Raw genomic sequence first — 15,766 nt, 5'->3', positions numbered from 1 at the left:
AGTTTTGTTGTTGAATGTAGTGAACCTCTTTTTAGAATTTGTTTGATTGTAATTTTAAATATAATTGTTTATACGAATGGAACCTTTATCAAACATTTACTTACTGACATGAACATTTTGAGATGTCATTTGTTTGGCACAAAATCGGAATCTGGTTGCTATAGTTTTTAAAAAGAGATTTTAAATCAAACCTATGAAAATTAGAAACCGACTCCAAAAATCTAGAAACTTTAAGATTATCAACATCCATACATATACGTAATCCTCGTGACAAAGCATGTTACATGTACATACACTCACATGCACATGGCTGATGGCTGCCACTTGCATGCATGCATGGTTTTGTCTTGGTCACTGCGACTCACTAGGTATGACACTAGATCACATTTATATATATGTATCATATGTATGCATCTGCCTATGTTTTGTTTTTCCCAAAGTCATAAATAATTGAATTTCGCTGCTTGGCTGCGTATTTAAACTCTTGTGGAAAGCCTAGATGAGCTAATTTGGCTTGTTGTCTTTTTTTCGCTAATTCAAAATTTAACAACTAAGTTTGTATTGCTACAAAATAATTTTGTTACTATGTACTTCTGACTCACCGATACAAAATAATGCCACTATACTATAAGTCGACGTAAAGTAATGCCACAGACTCGCCGAACACATATCACGTGTTTAATTTATAAGTGTAGACTGATAATTTGTTAGCTCGATACGATGGAACCGGTCATGATGAATATGGCATTTTATGTAAATTGAAATTAGGGAATAATAGATAGCCATATAGTTTTAATAAGTGCAATTATGCATACAAGTATAAAACAGAACCTACAGGATCTACAATATAAAACTTTTATTGTGTTGTCTTTTGCGTTTTGTCTTTTCCTTCTTTTTTCTGTTATTCACAAAAGAAATTTTACGATACTCCAGAGTTTTGAAACTAGGGTAACACTATTTCAGAGTTTTCGTGTTTTTTTGGTAAGCAGTAGCAAAAACTGTTGGGTAATGCAGTGATATCTTATTGGCTATAATGTCAGTTTGACCCATTTAATTTCTTATAATTTATTTGACCCATTCATTTTCGTTTCATGTGTTCTGAATAGTTTTTTATCAGTGATCTGCTTCATTTTTCATTTTTGTTTTGTGTTTCTGGTAGTTGTTGTAATAATTAAGGGAAGATATCAAGATAGTGACTTTGAAAGTGTGTAAATGCACGAGGGGTCTATATAGGTCCAAAATTATTCGTAATATTTTGAACTTTGAATAAAAGTTTATTAAAGTATGGTGTTGAAAATGTAAATGTAGGTTTGATGATTGAGAGCTTTAGGACATTGAATTTTGTGCAGCACCAAAACAAGCAATACTTTTGATTTTTTCATGATACGGTGCTCCGTTTCCTGCAGGTTGATGATACATTGTCGTTTTACTTTTTTTAAGCTGTACATATTGTAACATTGACAAATTAACCCGTACAATGATTTCGATTTTTGTTTGAATATTGAGTACTGTTGTAAGCGTTTGTTTATGTTGACTGATATATATGTAGTGAATAATATACATAAAATATTACTTCTCCTATAATTAGTGCTTGAGAAATTAGGTGCCAATAAAAATGATGATCATACTAAAATGACTATAGAGAATTTTTCAATCAACAAAATGAATAAACGTTACGTTTTTATTTATGAAATTTATCTTTTGATCAAATATAAGAAGACTCTTTTTTTTCGTCATATAAGAAGACTCTTTTGATGCTATTCTTCTCATTAAAAGTTTGTACATTTCTGTGTCCTGAAATCAACGATTTTGGGCCTAGTAGCCCAAATTCTATTAACTCGATATTAACTCGAATCGTATACACTCGACCCATTAGTCTTTTTTGTTACTATATTGTCTCATGACCCATTAGTACTGGATTGTGACTATTTCATATGTTAAATCAAACCATGACAGAAAAAGCAGGAACATTTCTTGATCCTTGTGAAGCTACTTTGAACAACAATAAAGAGATAATCCCAAGATTTCTAAGTACTTTACAAATGTTTTTAAAACCTCATCTATGGTTTCTTTCTCTAACAAGAATCTCCTAGAAGATGAAGTTTCTTCTTTGTCTTAGGAGTTATTAATAGCCAGGGATTTCACCTGGAACTGGAGCCAACTCGTTCTTACTGAATTTCTCTTCATCATAGAACGTTGCACGTACGGTTCTTCCTCCAAAGTATCTCCCATCGAGGTCTACAAGGGCTTTAGTTGTTTCCTCGGGTCTTGAAAACTGAACAAAGATTCTTACTGCTTCGTGTACAGGGAAGTTCGGTTCAGTGATCTCGAATATCAGTACACGAGTGACTGTACCGTATTTGCCACACTCGCCTCCTACCTCATCTTCTAGCTCATCATCTACTTGTCCTGGCCCAACCTTCAGACACAGAGAAAACAGGTGATGGGTCAACCAGAATTGATACATGAGACAAGGAAGATACGATTTTTCCAACAAGTACTTGTTATGGTGAAAACAATCAGAATAACAAGAATGTGCCTACGTTTATGACAATCAATGTGAAGATGCATTCATTCACATACCAATAACTACATGGTTGGAATTTCCATCAAAAATTAGTCAAGAAATGAAAAAAAAAAACACAGAAAGAATAGATCTTGCGAGTTATTACAGTAATCCAAGAACCATAAAAATTACTTCATCAAATGCCAACCCCTACGGATTCATTTGTCAACTCTCTAGTATTTGGCAATCCAAGCTTAAAGCCTCAGGTTAGGCTATCCCCAAAAACCAAAGTACGGTTCCAAATGCTTATTTGACTATTTGAGGGAAAGATACTGTAACTTAAACTGTTGTTTCCAAAGAGTAGGCAATCTAAATTCTATAACAATCCAGCAGTGTACTAGGCTACCATAACATAAGTAACACTCTAAGCTACAAGCTTCACCAACAAAGAATTATCATCACAAAACTGCCAAAGCTTTTAACTTCACGATAGCTTGAAAAAATCAACATAGTCACAAAAGGTCCTACTTTCCAATGGCATCCCATTACTCAATTCCATTTCCACAGAGACATCTTTGTCAACCGTAATTCAATACTACGCCCTCACATGCTGCCAACAATTAGCAGTAACAATTTCTTAACTAAGACCACATCAAATGTTGGAATACATTAATATCATTCTAACAGACCGTTCTAAATCATTGTAGCAAAGTGTGTCCTAGTATAACAACACGTTTGATTTGAATAAGTTCTAAATTGACTTTGGCCTACTAATACTGATTCAACTAAGACTGTGGCATCCAAACTCAAGAACTGAAGAATCCATAAGCTGATAAGAGATGTTATTGAAACGCATACCATGTTTCTAAGAAGCAAAACCCTGGTTGGTTCACCATTGATATTAACACTCTTAACAACCTTCTTCTCCGCCGAAGAAGATTTATTCTCACTAGCATTGACAATGACACCAGCTCTACGATCAGTCTTCTTAGCCATCAATGGCGTAGTAATCCCTTGCTCTGATTTCCCAAGCCCTTGTCCTTGTTTCCATCCCATCTTCGCCATCATCCTCTGAGCAGCTGTCATCTGTCCACCTGCTCCTACTCCTAACCCACTCGTCTCCGATTTCCCAATACTAAACCCATCAACATTCCCCGGCGGAGACGAAGATCTTCCCTTCCCACCACTTCCACCACCACTCATAGCAGCGCGTCTCTTCCACGCTTCCTCACCGGAGATATTCAACCGAGACGGATCACTGTTATCTCTCTCTCTCTCCTTCTCCCTCTCTTCTCTTTCTCTCTTATCTCTTTCCTCATCCTCTTGCCTTCTCTTATCCATCTCTCGTTTCATCTCAGCTTCCGTAGCTTTCCTCTTCTTCTCCCTCTTATACTCCTCGTAATCGTTAGGTCTCGCTGGATCGTACTCTTCAATCACCGATGAAGTCACACCAACCAATGCAGGCTGATGCGAAGGTGCTGATTCGTTCGCCGGAATAAGCACCGATTGCGATGAATTCGAAGGAGGAGGAGGCTTGTACGGAGCCGAAACGATAGGTTTAGGTTTGTTGAGAGGTCTTAAGATTGTTTGCGGGGGAGCAAAAGCTGGTGGTTTGCGAAGTGTAGGTGGAGCCATTTTGGTACTGCTTGACCAGACGGAAGAGGAGTTTCCACTGGGTTTCTCATCATCGGTCGGTGGAGGAAGATCTCCGTATAATCCACCAAGCATTTTTTCGCCGCCGGTAAAGAGACTCAAAATTCACGGTTCGCTTTCAATTGGAAAGATCTGCTCAAATTAGGGTTTTTAATTTTTTCCGATCAGCCTTAGTAATAATAAATAAAACAAATATCATTTTGTTGGAAAATAAAAAACCGACAAACAAAGGAGAAATATTTTGTCCTTTTATTTTATTTTCTGGGCTATTTAGATTCTTGCAATAGAAGCCAACGCTTTAAAATTGATTTGTGCGAGAATTTTACATAAACCCTAAGAAAGATCTTTGTTTTTTCCGTCTTTTTGCGTTTTAGTCTTCAGGTGCGATTCACGTTCCTCATCTTTTTTGTTCTTCTTATAAACTATTTATTTGCGTTTCGTCCTCTATGATCGAGAAGCTTCGAGGAGCAACCAAAATCCCAAATTTTTCCTCGACAAAAAATCTACCTGCTTTGATCCAAATCTCTATGGGTTTTTATCATTAATCGAATTTCAAAATTGATGAATCCATAATTTTTTTCTCTATTCGATTTATGAGAAATTGATTTTTTTTTTTATTTTTCTCCCTTGTGAAATAGGTTAAAGATTATTGTTTTGTTGCTGTTTGTAGTTATGCCGGTAATGAATCCATCATTGTGTATTGGTACACAAACATCGGTGTACCTCGCTCCTCGTGAGAAATCTTTTACGAGTAATGGTATGTCTCTTCTAAATCTCAACACTTGTTGGCTCTTAAGTTTACAATTGCTTCTTTGGAAAATTCTTTGAAATTGAGTTTGGATTGCTCTTGACAAATTGAAGAAACTAGACTTGTTGTTGTTATTGATATCTCAGAGCTTTAGTGAGTGTTGTTGTAGCATTGATTCTTGCTTTAGTCCCATCGTTCGAGCTTGCTTTTATTGAATGAACAATGGAATTCTAAAGCTCTTCTTCTACTTGCTGTCTGTAATAGGAAACTCTCAAAGGCGTTATCCTACAAGCGTTTCTATGCAACGCCAGCCTTGGAGCCAAAGTAAATTCCCTTCTCTCCAGGATGCAGTGCAACCAGTTGTCGTCTCTAAGAATAAAAGACCAGTCTTTGCATGTAACTCTGCGCTGGTAGGTTCCATTCATGACTTTGCAGCCTTTAAGTTTAAGTGTTTTAAATCTTTAGCTGTTGGGATAACTTCATCACACACCATTTTGCTCACATAACTTAATTACACATCATAAGCCATTTTGCTTGTTTTATGAACAAGATCCTTTTGCTCTTATGGCCGATAATAGTTTATTTTCCGGTATTCTCTTCCTAAGTGTCTCTGAAACGCTAGCTGTTTACTTATTCTGATTTGTTTTCTGCAGAATTCAAAATGCAGTCAAGGACAAACACAGACCGTTACACGGCAATCACCAACAATCACACAAGCTCCTACTCATGGTAAATTGTTTCATCCCCTTCTCTATGTTGAACAACTATTTTGCGTTTCTAACAAACAAGAGGGGCTTAAAAAACCATACGATTCTAGCTAATATGAAACAGTTATTTTGAACTCAAATTGTGGCTTGCTATGGTTCTTATTCTTGAGAATGTGCTTTAACAGAAACGGACTGGTCTATTCTTGTTTGTATCTTCAGAATTTATTTTTTTAGCCTTAACTTAAATATCAGGAAAAGTTAAATCCCCAAAGCTTGATGACGGTGGAAACGGGTTCCCACCTCGGGATGATGGTGGTGGTGGTGGTGGCGGAGGCGGTGGAGGGAGCTCTTCAGGTGGATTCTTCCTTTTCGGGTTTCTTTTGTTCATGGGATACTTGAAAGATTTGGAGGGCGAACATGAAAACAACCATTAAATCGGAGGAAAACATGATGCACAAGCACAACAGACAAATCTCAAGACAAGTATTCTCCAAGAGAAATCTCTGTATCAAAAACAATAGATTCTAGTACTAGCAATAGGCACAGATTTGAGTTGTTATTTATGTTTTCTCTGTTGGGTTATGAATGAGATTCTTGTTCCGTGACACAAACAAAGCTCATCTTATCCAAATGTTTATGGAACCAGGTTTGGGAGATGCAGAGAATCACACATAAATGAATTCAAAATGTACCCTTGTTCTTTTGTTTTAAAAGTTTGCCAGACTTGAGAAATGTTCACTATCGGCAATTGGCAAAAGATACGAAACTTAAAAACAATTCTTTTGCTTAGTATATGTATCAGAGACATAATCAACAGAACAAGTAGCTTAGGTGACAACCTGTTTCTGCTCCCCGTAATGCAACTTAGGGTGCATCTTAAACGGTTGGGGTGCTGACTGGAACATGTTAACATTAGGTGGCATTGGAACTTGTGCTTGTTGCTGCATCATTAGTGGTCGTTGTTGCTGCATCATTGGTGGTTGCATCATTGGTGGATAGGGCATCATTGGATGCGGAGGCCGCAACTGCGACGATGTAGTAGAATTGAAGCCAAAGCCAGGAGGAACATTCTCAAACTTTGATGGGACATGCCAGTTTCGGTTTCGCATCGGTAAAGGCTGAACAACTTTTGATTTACTGCTGAAACACCATAAAAGAGAAAGCATTTTTAGTATCCCAGACTTCTTCTTCTTCTGCTGCATCATCTTCTCTTGGAATTGACGTTCCATGGGTTTAGGATCATAAGATGAATTAGTAGAGTCAGAAGAAGAGTAGTCTTCTGAATCACTGTTTAGATCATCATCATCAAGCTGGTACTTGACTGAGAAAAGCTCTGTTTTTCTGTCATGTTTATTAAGTTTACGAACCAGAGCCATGGGTTCTACGTCACCTCTGACTGTCATGAGCCCTTTTTCGATGTTATACTCCACTTCCTCTACACCTATTTCCATTGGAAACAAAGTATTTAAATCATCATGTTTAAAGACATATGAGCCACGCAATTAAAAGCTTTGAAGTATTTTTTACCAGAGATACTCTGCAATTTCATGCTTGCTTTTTTTTGGCAACCAATGCAACACTTTAGATCGACTTTTAGTATGCACGTCTGCAAAAATATACACAGAAAATCATTAGCAACTGAAAAACAGAGAGAGAGAGATAGATTGAAAGATTGAGAGACGGGAAGAAGTACCCGGACGGATTGGTTTGGGTTCGCCATTGAAGGAAGCTTGGTGAAAAGAAGAAGAAGCAAACCCTAAACTATGTAACTAGATGGAGAAAAAGAAATTGTACATAGGCATCGTTAAATCTTATATATGCAAGGGAGAGAATCAATAAACTTTCCATATTTAGCAGACTTTTCCATTAATAAGTTAAGGTAATGATACATTTATTGACGTAGATGATTAGTCATTACTGTTTGTTTTCATATCTTGATGTATATTTGAAGATTCTGGAGGATAATGAAAGCTTAGTATTTCAATTCTCCACAATGGAGATTTGCCAACGTTAATATCCAAACTCAAGCTCAGATATCTCATGTAAAGATTCTTTGAGTGTTTTTCATGATGCAAATTTTTGTGTCTGGTTTTCGTCTAGACCAAGCTCTCAATTCTTTTGAGTTTTGGTATGAAGATCTCCGAAATATACAATGTCTACTCGAAAGACTTTTGCTCTTGTTGCGATGACAGAATCGATTTCTCTGTTCACGACAGAAGCATCAAACAACAAGGAACAAGTGAAAAATTAATAGCAACAACTTTACAAGACACTTGATGAGTCTAGCTGAGGTAAAAGATTATACTAATAAAATATGAAAAGCTAGTAACAAATTTTGGTCGACAATAATGTTGAATAAAAAATACCGGATTTGGAGATGATACAATGAAGTAAACAAACAAGGAAAAGAAAAAAATAGAATAATAAATTGTACCCAAAACAGACAAAGCCCTTAATCAAACTAAACCAGAAGAAATTTTGTTTTATCAGTCAAAGAGACCCCCGGTTAAGTAAAAAGCTCACACTACCTTCTCTGGTTCCTTCACAGCCTCTTCGGTCTCTTTGGTATCTGCTTCTGCTGCAACCTCTGTTTCTTTTGTCCCATGAGGGCTTTCAGGTTCAGAGCTTTTAGCATCCGCATGAGATTCAGCAGGATCGGAATCTCTCAAGTTTCCAGTTACTTCAGCTCCACTCGCTTTTGGTGAGCTCTCTGTGGGTTCAATGCCACTAGCTTTTGGTGAGTTCTCAGTGGGTTCAACACCACTCTCATCTGGTAACTTCTCTGTGGTTTCATCGCCAGGTACACCTGGTGTTTTCACTGCACTTTTGTTATCAGTATCATCATCATCATCATTATCCTCTTTCTCAATTTGAACATCACCATTGGACAATATGGTAGTCTCCTCTGGGTTGGAAGAAGGTGGTGCGGTGGACTCAGAGGTCTCTCTCCACTCAACCCAAGCAGGTGACTTTTCAGGTTCTGGTTCACTCGGGTTTTCAGAAGGATGCTTTGATGTAGAATCCTCTGTTTCCATATCAACAGGTGGAGAAGAGGCTGCAGTGGCGTTGAATTCATCGGCTTCGCCTATGACGACATCATCATCATCTTCACCATCTCCATCAGCATTGGGTGAAGGGGAAGCAGCTGAGGTCATTGAGCGCTCATTCGCAGCTTTATCATCATCGAATGCGAACCAGTTTGAATTTGTGAAGAGAGAATCACTGCAACGACACCATGTTATATTTCGTAAGTTAAGGGACCACATCAAGCTCAAGCATATGATGCGAATCAACGGATTAATTTCTACCAGGAAAAAACAGTTGAACCGATTACCTCTCCTGGTCATCTCCAAGGCGCAAGGAGGATATGACGACTTCTGCAGATTCATCATCAAAGTAGACATCCTGCAACATAGACTTCATAAGAGGTTTTCATATCTACCATATCACTAAAGCTTCCATATTGGCTGCTTATAAAAACAGGCACAGGAGCCGCTGAGCGAGTTCTCAGAAAGGAGCAAATGAAAGACGTTAAAAATTTGAACCTACTTTTCCACAAATGGAAGTCAAGCCTCAATTCCTAAATATAAGGAAAAGACGAACAATACCTCATCATCGCGTTCCATAGAGCCTTGGGCCTGCAGTGGATAATATAGATATGTTAATGGTAGAACAATGTGATATGAGGAAAACAATGCAATGAAATCAAAAGCTCTGACGGAATTTAGTTGCTCAGGTTAACCGACTTTATCCAAGCTACTTCTAGGCTACATTAAAGATAATAAAGGAAGAGAAGATGGTCTGAAACCCCCAATGCTATATCTATCCAGTGGTCAACCAAGCAGAATGATTGAAGAAAGAAATGACGGTTTAACTATCCACCAAATACAGAGATTTGGTAACTGGATCCACCCCAGTGGTCCAATACATTAGCAAAACTTTAGACAGTATTGCATCCAATTTCACTATGTATTTCAGGACCTATCACAGGATGGCTAACATAAATAAAAATGAATTCCAAGAAAATTCCTGAATCAATTCCCTCCTTTGACTAAACAGTCTACACCCATGACATTCCAAAACTTATTGAAATATGCGGCCAAAATCTTGGATAATACTAATTTCCAAAGAAAAGTCACACGTAGCAGCTATGAAAAGGAAACACGAGAACATCACCTCATCCATGTCATCATTGCTGTAAATTCCATATCGAAAAGCCTGGCTCAAATTGTTTGCTAGGGCTGCCACATCATAATCTCTATCGTGGTAATCATCATCATCACTATCTCTACTACGATCATGGAGTGAAGTAGGCCTCCTGTTAAGAGCAATATCAATAAAAAGAATTAATCCATATACTGCACCAACCATCACTACTGCCTCTCATAAATAATATTTATCACCCCCTAAAGAACTTCCCAAAAGCAAGCTCTTATTGCCACCTAGTGAGAATGTGCAATCACATTTAACTTATCATATATCTTGATTGCTATTAAATCAAAAGAAAATTACACTAATGTGACAAACTTCTATATGAAAAATACATTTTAAGTATACATGCCTTTGGTAATAATTTGAAAACAGAAGCCGGTGTCACAAGGTTTCTTTAAGTCTAGATTATCTCCCTATAAGAGAAAAGAAATACATACCCGCAGGCCCAAGAGTAGACATTTTCCAATGTATTACGCTTCGACAAGACATCTGTCTGCCAGTCCACCCATTTGCTATTTTCCTGGTAAAAAATCGTAGCAGACAAAAATTAACAAAATATCAAGAGTTTGATACTAAAGACCAGCACCCTACAAGGCTAGAACCCCTCTAACCCAAACATCCTATCAAGGAAATATCTTTGGGAGAAGTAAAACAGGGATAAAGCTCTGAGAAAATTGTTTAAGCCATCTGATCTTCTATAAAATGTTAAGAAATGTCATATTCTCATCCAAAACTCATGCAAACCAGTTCTACTTCATATCTGCATGTGTACATGAATGTGTGGCAAGTAACTAAATTATTAAATCCCATAAGACAGAATTGTAGTATACCTGCAAATGTGACTGAATTTCGACATTGCTATTAGCTAGCTGAAGAAGTTTGTTGGAGATACGAGTCAAATGACCGATGTTTCCAATCCTGAGTGGCTTTTTACCCTCTGCAGGGACTGTAGGCTGAAGCTGAGACATCGCATGTAAACCAAGTTAATAAATAATGATGCCAACCTCAGACATTAGCAATTAAGTATCTTCACCTTATCAGAATCACCAGCAGTTAATGTGGAGTCCTTTTCCGCCTCTAGTATACTCCCAATAAGATTGCACTCACTGAGAAGATGGTCAACAAGTTGAGAGTTTTTGCTCTCCATACATGAGAGAATTACATTCTCCACATGGTGATGCAAAAAATTGTTGTAGGGATACCTGAGACACAATTGCATCACAATTTAGCATGGCAGTTTGCATATCATCAACTAAGAAAATGAAATTTCCTACTTACTCAAAGAACAAGTCCAACACTCTTTTCACCGCTCCAAGTCGAATTACTTCCTTCTCTGCTGCTTCACTACCGACAGTGAGCAAGACTGAAATAAACTCTACAATCTAGGAAAAATAAATAAATTCAAATTTTCGTCTATTGAACAAATGTAGTTCAGAAATTACAAATCATAAACCATCTAGTGAAAGATACATCATAGTTAGAAAACAAATCACACAAACGAGAAAAATAAAGTACCTTTAATCTGTGTTTTCCAAGAGGTGGTTGCAACTTGCCATACGTTGTTAACAAAACACCCTCAGCAGATGAAACATTCAAAAGCATAAGTAAATCACCTGCACAGTAGAAACCTATTACATAGTATTCATAGTAGCCAAGATACTAATTAACATTGCAAGCCACATAGTATTCATTTGGAAAAGTAAAATGCCATGATGATTGTCTTGCACCTCAACAAGCGTCTAGCACGTCTCTACACAATTAGGAAAAAATATAAAGTTTCACCAGTTTTCATACCAACAAGCAAAAAATGTGCTTAAGAAATCTGGTTGTAGGTTCCGACTCCCACAAACCCAGTATTCTTCCTTCCCAACCCAACCCCATCTTTCACAATAGGGAATATAGCATTCAAGAAGTCAATACACAACAACACACAAGTACAACTACTGAACTACATAAGAATCTTTAATAACCATACTGTATTTGCTCACCTAGGCTTCCAAGCATTCCCTCAACTGTCTCGGGATTAGTTACCATGCTTCCATGGGTAAGTTGACGACCATATATATGATAAGTGCCCAGTGTAAACCTCTTAGGATCGAGTAGAGATATGCATACAGATAACGAATTAACCAGAACAGACTTAGGCCGTGAATCTTCTAAAGTATGTTTTAACAACCTTCCAGTGCAGCTGCATAAAAGTGTCCAGGAATCATAGTAAGAAGTCAATTAATTAGAAATTTTAAGCAGTATCAACGACTACATTAAAATAATAGCCAAAGCTGAGAAAGTCTACCTGGGGCTGGAAAGTTTTGTAGCAAGACCAGGGGGTGCGTATCTTGCAACAGTACACAGAATTTCAGCTGCATTGGCATGTACCTCGGGAGACTCCTACAAAAATAAAACAAAAATCTCCAAGATATCAGTGGATAGCAATGCATTGAATGGTAGCATAAATCTGAAATAAAGGAGGAAAGCCAGAAGACTTGCCCTTATTGAAACAAAAGTAATCCATGCAACTGAATGAAACTTACCGAAGAGCCAAACTTGTCCACAATCATCTCTAAAACATCCGTATCTTCTATCCACTGCATTGCACTTGTATAGTTTGAATATAGGTGTTCATCAGTACCAACCAGGCGTTTTAAAACCTAAGCACCAAGCAATAAGTTAGAGTCTAGGAAACAAGTATTTTACAGAAAATATACAATTTTACAACCTCTCGGTATATAACTTTCATGGTATACAGACAATAATAATTGAAGAAATTCCTTGTGTAACAATCATAGTTTAAACAGCAATACTCGCCATGACAATGATGAGAGAAATATCAGCAATAATTACCATTATTACTGGGTTGATTACTATTGTTCTCTTAAACGAATCATATTCAGTATGTTCTCAAGTTGATGTGTAATAAACGTAGAGCCTAATAAGGAATTCCAACAAGGCATATAAAAGTGCAAACCAACCTCCATAATAGATGTAATACCAATCAAATCAACAAGCTGCTTCAGAATTTCTTGATGATCCTGGTAGCACAAGAAAGCCAAGGTTAATCATAATGTGAATTCTTAATATGAATTTTCAAACGGTCAAATGGTGTTTAAAGCATAGTAAATTTGTGTACCAGTTATCAATATTTTAACAACAGGGTTGGATACTTGGATTGAATATTGTTGATTAGTAAAAATCTCTTACAATAATTAAATAGCAAACCAGATATTCATCAATATCTCTGACTATTTCACGGCATTATCTCAAGTTACGTAGAAGATCCAAAGTGTACAAGAAATTAGTAAGCTAATGATTCAATAATTTCTACAGAGATAAGGAAAAATAATAATTCTAGCTAAGTTCAAGTCATTCTTAAACGAAAGTCCTAATCTGGGAAACAAAACCAACTTACTTTTATAAATTGCATGAATGGGATCGTCTTCCGCACCAGCAGACAAATGACAACCTAGAAATAACAGATGTAAGAGAGTACACGTCGAGGAAACTCTATAGAGCCCTATAAGAGCGTTGGAAAGTTCTCAATGAATTTTCTGATAATTAAAAATTGTTGAATGCTAAATACCTTGCTGAAGTACCCGGCAAGTAATGAGTTATGGGTTTCTTTAGCTTCCAAAAACGAAAACAATAATAACATCAACTGCAAAAGGAAGAGATCACGAGAGGTAAGAGACCCTAAATCCATAACCATTTACCAAGTATAAATATAGGAGAAAGTAACAAAGTCAATCTCTACCTCCTCATCTTCTACTAGTGTTTTCAGTATCATTTCAATCTCACATGTGAAAATTTCACAGGCAATGAAAGGAAACCTACAGCAGAAAAGAATATCAATTGTTTATTCATCAAACAAAATCAGGGAAAAAAAACAATAAACAATATCGTTTTTTTTCTGTTTTAATGATATTTTTCAGATCATTTATCCAAAACACTTACTTGAATGTTCGCTTCTTTTCCACGTCCTCAAGAGGCTCCTCTATTATGTACCTAATAAGTTGTTCCACTTGCACTTTTTCTCTCAAGCTGAAATAAAACGAAACCAATAGTCAAGAACGCCTGATTAAGACAGGATGTTTGATAATCCAACTTTTGTGCAGAATAGGGAGATAATTTTGTTCGACTGATGACAGAAAATCATGTGATGCAAGAAACTGGCATGTCTTAAAATAATGTGTAAGTAGAACTGTTCTAGTTAGCCATTAGCCAAACTGACATGTCGTAAAATAATGCAAAAAACTGGCATGTCGTGAAATAAATTGATTAGCCAAGCTATTGAGGTGGACGTCAAAATAAGTGACAGCATTGTCAGGTAATAAATCCACCACCCAAAGCCAATGCACTGTCACTTGCAACCTTTACACATGAACAATTGCATTTCCTTTCCTCTCCCAAAACGGTAATTAAGCATGAAATGCAAGAAAATGTGGTTACAGAGCATACAAATTTAAGAGTCGTCCATTCAGGGCTTTGCATTCTTGAATAATTTCATCCTCGTCAAGAAGATCCTCTAATGTGAAACTATCTTTATCCAAAATTGCTTCAACCTGCAAACAAAATTCGAAATTTCCAGAAAGCACATAAGACTATGAATCGCAAGCAGCCAGCAAAATATTGTAGAATATGAATAACGTCCCAACATATTATCAGAAACACACAAGTTACATGGAACTCCACAAAGAAACTCCCCTTCGAAACACCAGAAAGAACCCAAAATTAGTGTTTACCTCCTCATCCTCTACTAATGTATTCAGTATTATTTCATTAACACATATCCATGCATATTTTGATGTTCTTTTGATGATTCTGGGTTATCACTAGAATATTGGCGAAGAATGAGGATTTCCATCAACTAAAAACATTCTCTAATCACATCAAAAAAGTTCTCGTCACTCTATACATCTCACCTCCCTTGTCTATGAAATGCAGAATTCAAAAAAACAATCAATCCCTTCGACAACAAGGGATAGTCTCCCACTTTCCAGTAAGACAGTGTTCATATATCATCAAGAAGACACTTCATTACTGGTCAAGATATATAATCTCTTCACCTTCCAACATATTCGTCTATAAAAACAGAGGAAGCTGCCAAAATCCCCAGAAATGAAACACTAATAGCTAAATCCATCAATAAGAAACGTGTACAGGATTCAAACAAACAGCTAAAACTCTCATCTCAATGGAGTGACTTATTCTCCCAAAACTCACGGCAGACGCCGTTAAAAGAAAAGGTGAGGGAGAAGAAAACTCACGGCAGACGCCGTTGATAATCCAGCCATTCGCCAGAACATCTTTGCAGCTCAAGAAGACGTCGAATTGTCTCCGTCCACAGATTCGGATCTTCGAAACCCTAAGGGAAATTTCGCCCGAGAAACAAAAGGAAGAAGACTAGATTGGAAAGAACTATTCGAAACCCTAGAATCTGTAATCTCTCTGGGAAGAAAATATTCGCAGAAATTGGAATCTGAGATCGATAGAGATTGGATGTGAGCGACGAAGAGAACCTTCAATTGCGGGAGGGGTAGTGCTTCTTAGAGATAGAAGGACGACACAAACACAAAATTAAAGAAAAATATAAAATAATTTTCTTTAAGAAAAGCCCCAAATTAATTTATTTTGCTATTTTCGTACCAAGTAGTGGTCGATTTTCAACGTGTTAGTTGTGAGACAAAATATTTATTATACATCCAAATTTGTATTATAAACAGACATTGCTATCTTAGCAAAATAGAAAAATTGAAACTATATTTTATTGGGAAAAAATGTCAAACAAATCACAAATTTTTAAATTTAAGATGAAAAAGTATATAATTTTGAAATATTATTAAAATTTTAAAATTTAATTTGACTTTATAAAAAAATACTTAAATTTCGATGATTGGATCATTTTAAGCATATCGATAAACTTTTGTTAACAAAAAGATGACGGAA

At 36.7% G+C, this 15,766-nt stretch overlaps 4 protein-coding genes and 1 long non-coding RNA gene across 10 annotated transcripts; 1 reads left to right on the top strand and 4 right to left on the bottom strand.

Annotated features, from left to right (window-relative positions):
* Nucleotides 1-1,823: 1,823 nt before the first annotated feature.
* On the bottom strand, nucleotides 1,824-4,527 carry DRT111 (D111/G-patch domain-containing protein). Its single transcript, NM_102784.3, has 2 exons — nucleotides 3,365-4,527; nucleotides 1,824-2,419 (listed from the first exon to the last, which is right to left on the bottom strand). Exons 1-2 carry the CDS (start codon nucleotides 4,232-4,234, stop codon nucleotides 2,126-2,128), a joined length of 1,164 nt encoding a protein of 387 aa, NP_174336.1. The 5' UTR covers nucleotides 4,235-4,527; the 3' UTR covers nucleotides 1,824-2,125.
* AT1G30475 (uncharacterized protein) lies at nucleotides 4,308-6,323 on the top strand (the record flags this gene model as incomplete). 4 transcript variants are annotated; one of them, NM_001084162.3, is made up of 5 exons in its annotated part: nucleotides 4,308-4,540; nucleotides 4,830-4,916; nucleotides 5,172-5,317; nucleotides 5,561-5,636; nucleotides 5,867-6,323. In NM_001084162.3, the coding sequence occupies 4 exons, from the start codon at nucleotides 4,832-4,834 to the stop codon at nucleotides 6,046-6,048; spliced, it is 489 nt and encodes a 162-aa protein (NP_001077631.1). In that variant the 3' UTR covers nucleotides 6,049-6,323. The 4 variants fall into 4 exon arrangements, with proteins under 4 accessions (NP_001077631.1, NP_001117390.1, NP_001077630.1 ...); NM_202212.3 differs by lacking the exon at nucleotides 4,308-4,540 and adding an exon at nucleotides 4,606-4,690; NM_001123918.2 differs by having other exon boundaries at nucleotides 5,561-6,323.
* AT1G06337 lies at nucleotides 4,517-4,851 on the bottom strand. Its single transcript, NR_139065.1, has one exon. It is a non-coding gene; the product is annotated as an other RNA (long non-coding RNA).
* On the bottom strand, nucleotides 5,866-7,570 carry AT1G30473 (Heavy metal transport/detoxification superfamily protein). The gene is made up of 3 exons (NM_001036040.2): nucleotides 7,308-7,570; nucleotides 7,142-7,220; nucleotides 5,866-7,055 (listed from the first exon to the last, which is right to left on the bottom strand). The coding sequence occupies exons 1-3, from the start codon at nucleotides 7,332-7,334 to the stop codon at nucleotides 6,442-6,444; spliced, it is 720 nt and encodes a 239-aa protein (NP_001031117.1). The 5' UTR covers nucleotides 7,335-7,570; the 3' UTR covers nucleotides 5,866-6,441.
* A 281-nt stretch (nucleotides 7,571-7,851) lies between these two features.
* Nucleotides 7,852-15,438, bottom strand: AT1G30470 (SIT4 phosphatase-associated family protein). 3 transcript variants are annotated; one of them, NM_001198187.1, is made up of 19 exons: nucleotides 15,088-15,336; nucleotides 14,279-14,382; nucleotides 13,775-13,861; nucleotides 13,575-13,650; nucleotides 13,404-13,478; nucleotides 13,233-13,286; nucleotides 12,796-12,855; nucleotides 12,358-12,474; nucleotides 12,120-12,214; nucleotides 11,815-12,014; nucleotides 11,342-11,439; nucleotides 11,105-11,208; nucleotides 10,860-11,028; nucleotides 10,657-10,779; nucleotides 10,264-10,346; nucleotides 9,791-9,932; nucleotides 9,223-9,252; nucleotides 8,949-9,019; nucleotides 7,852-8,836 (listed from the first exon to the last, which is right to left on the bottom strand). In NM_001198187.1, the coding sequence occupies exons 1-19, from the start codon at nucleotides 15,112-15,114 to the stop codon at nucleotides 8,134-8,136; spliced, it is 2,418 nt and encodes an 805-aa protein (NP_001185116.1). In that variant the 5' UTR covers nucleotides 15,115-15,336; the 3' UTR covers nucleotides 7,852-8,133. The 3 variants fall into 3 exon arrangements, with proteins under 3 accessions (NP_001185116.1, NP_001185115.2, NP_174335.4); NM_102783.5 differs by having other exon boundaries at nucleotides 7,883-8,836; nucleotides 10,657-10,785; nucleotides 15,088-15,438; NM_001198186.1 differs by lacking the exons at nucleotides 13,233-13,286; nucleotides 13,404-13,478 and having other exon boundaries at nucleotides 10,657-10,785.
* Nucleotides 15,439-15,766: the final 328 nt, after the last annotated feature.

The sequence above is a fragment of the Arabidopsis thaliana genome (assembly GCF_000001735.4).
Source record: "Arabidopsis thaliana chromosome 1 sequence".
Classification (NCBI taxonomy): domain Eukaryota; kingdom Viridiplantae; phylum Streptophyta; class Magnoliopsida; order Brassicales; family Brassicaceae; genus Arabidopsis; species Arabidopsis thaliana.
This window is presented reverse-complemented; position numbering and strand designations above follow the sequence as displayed.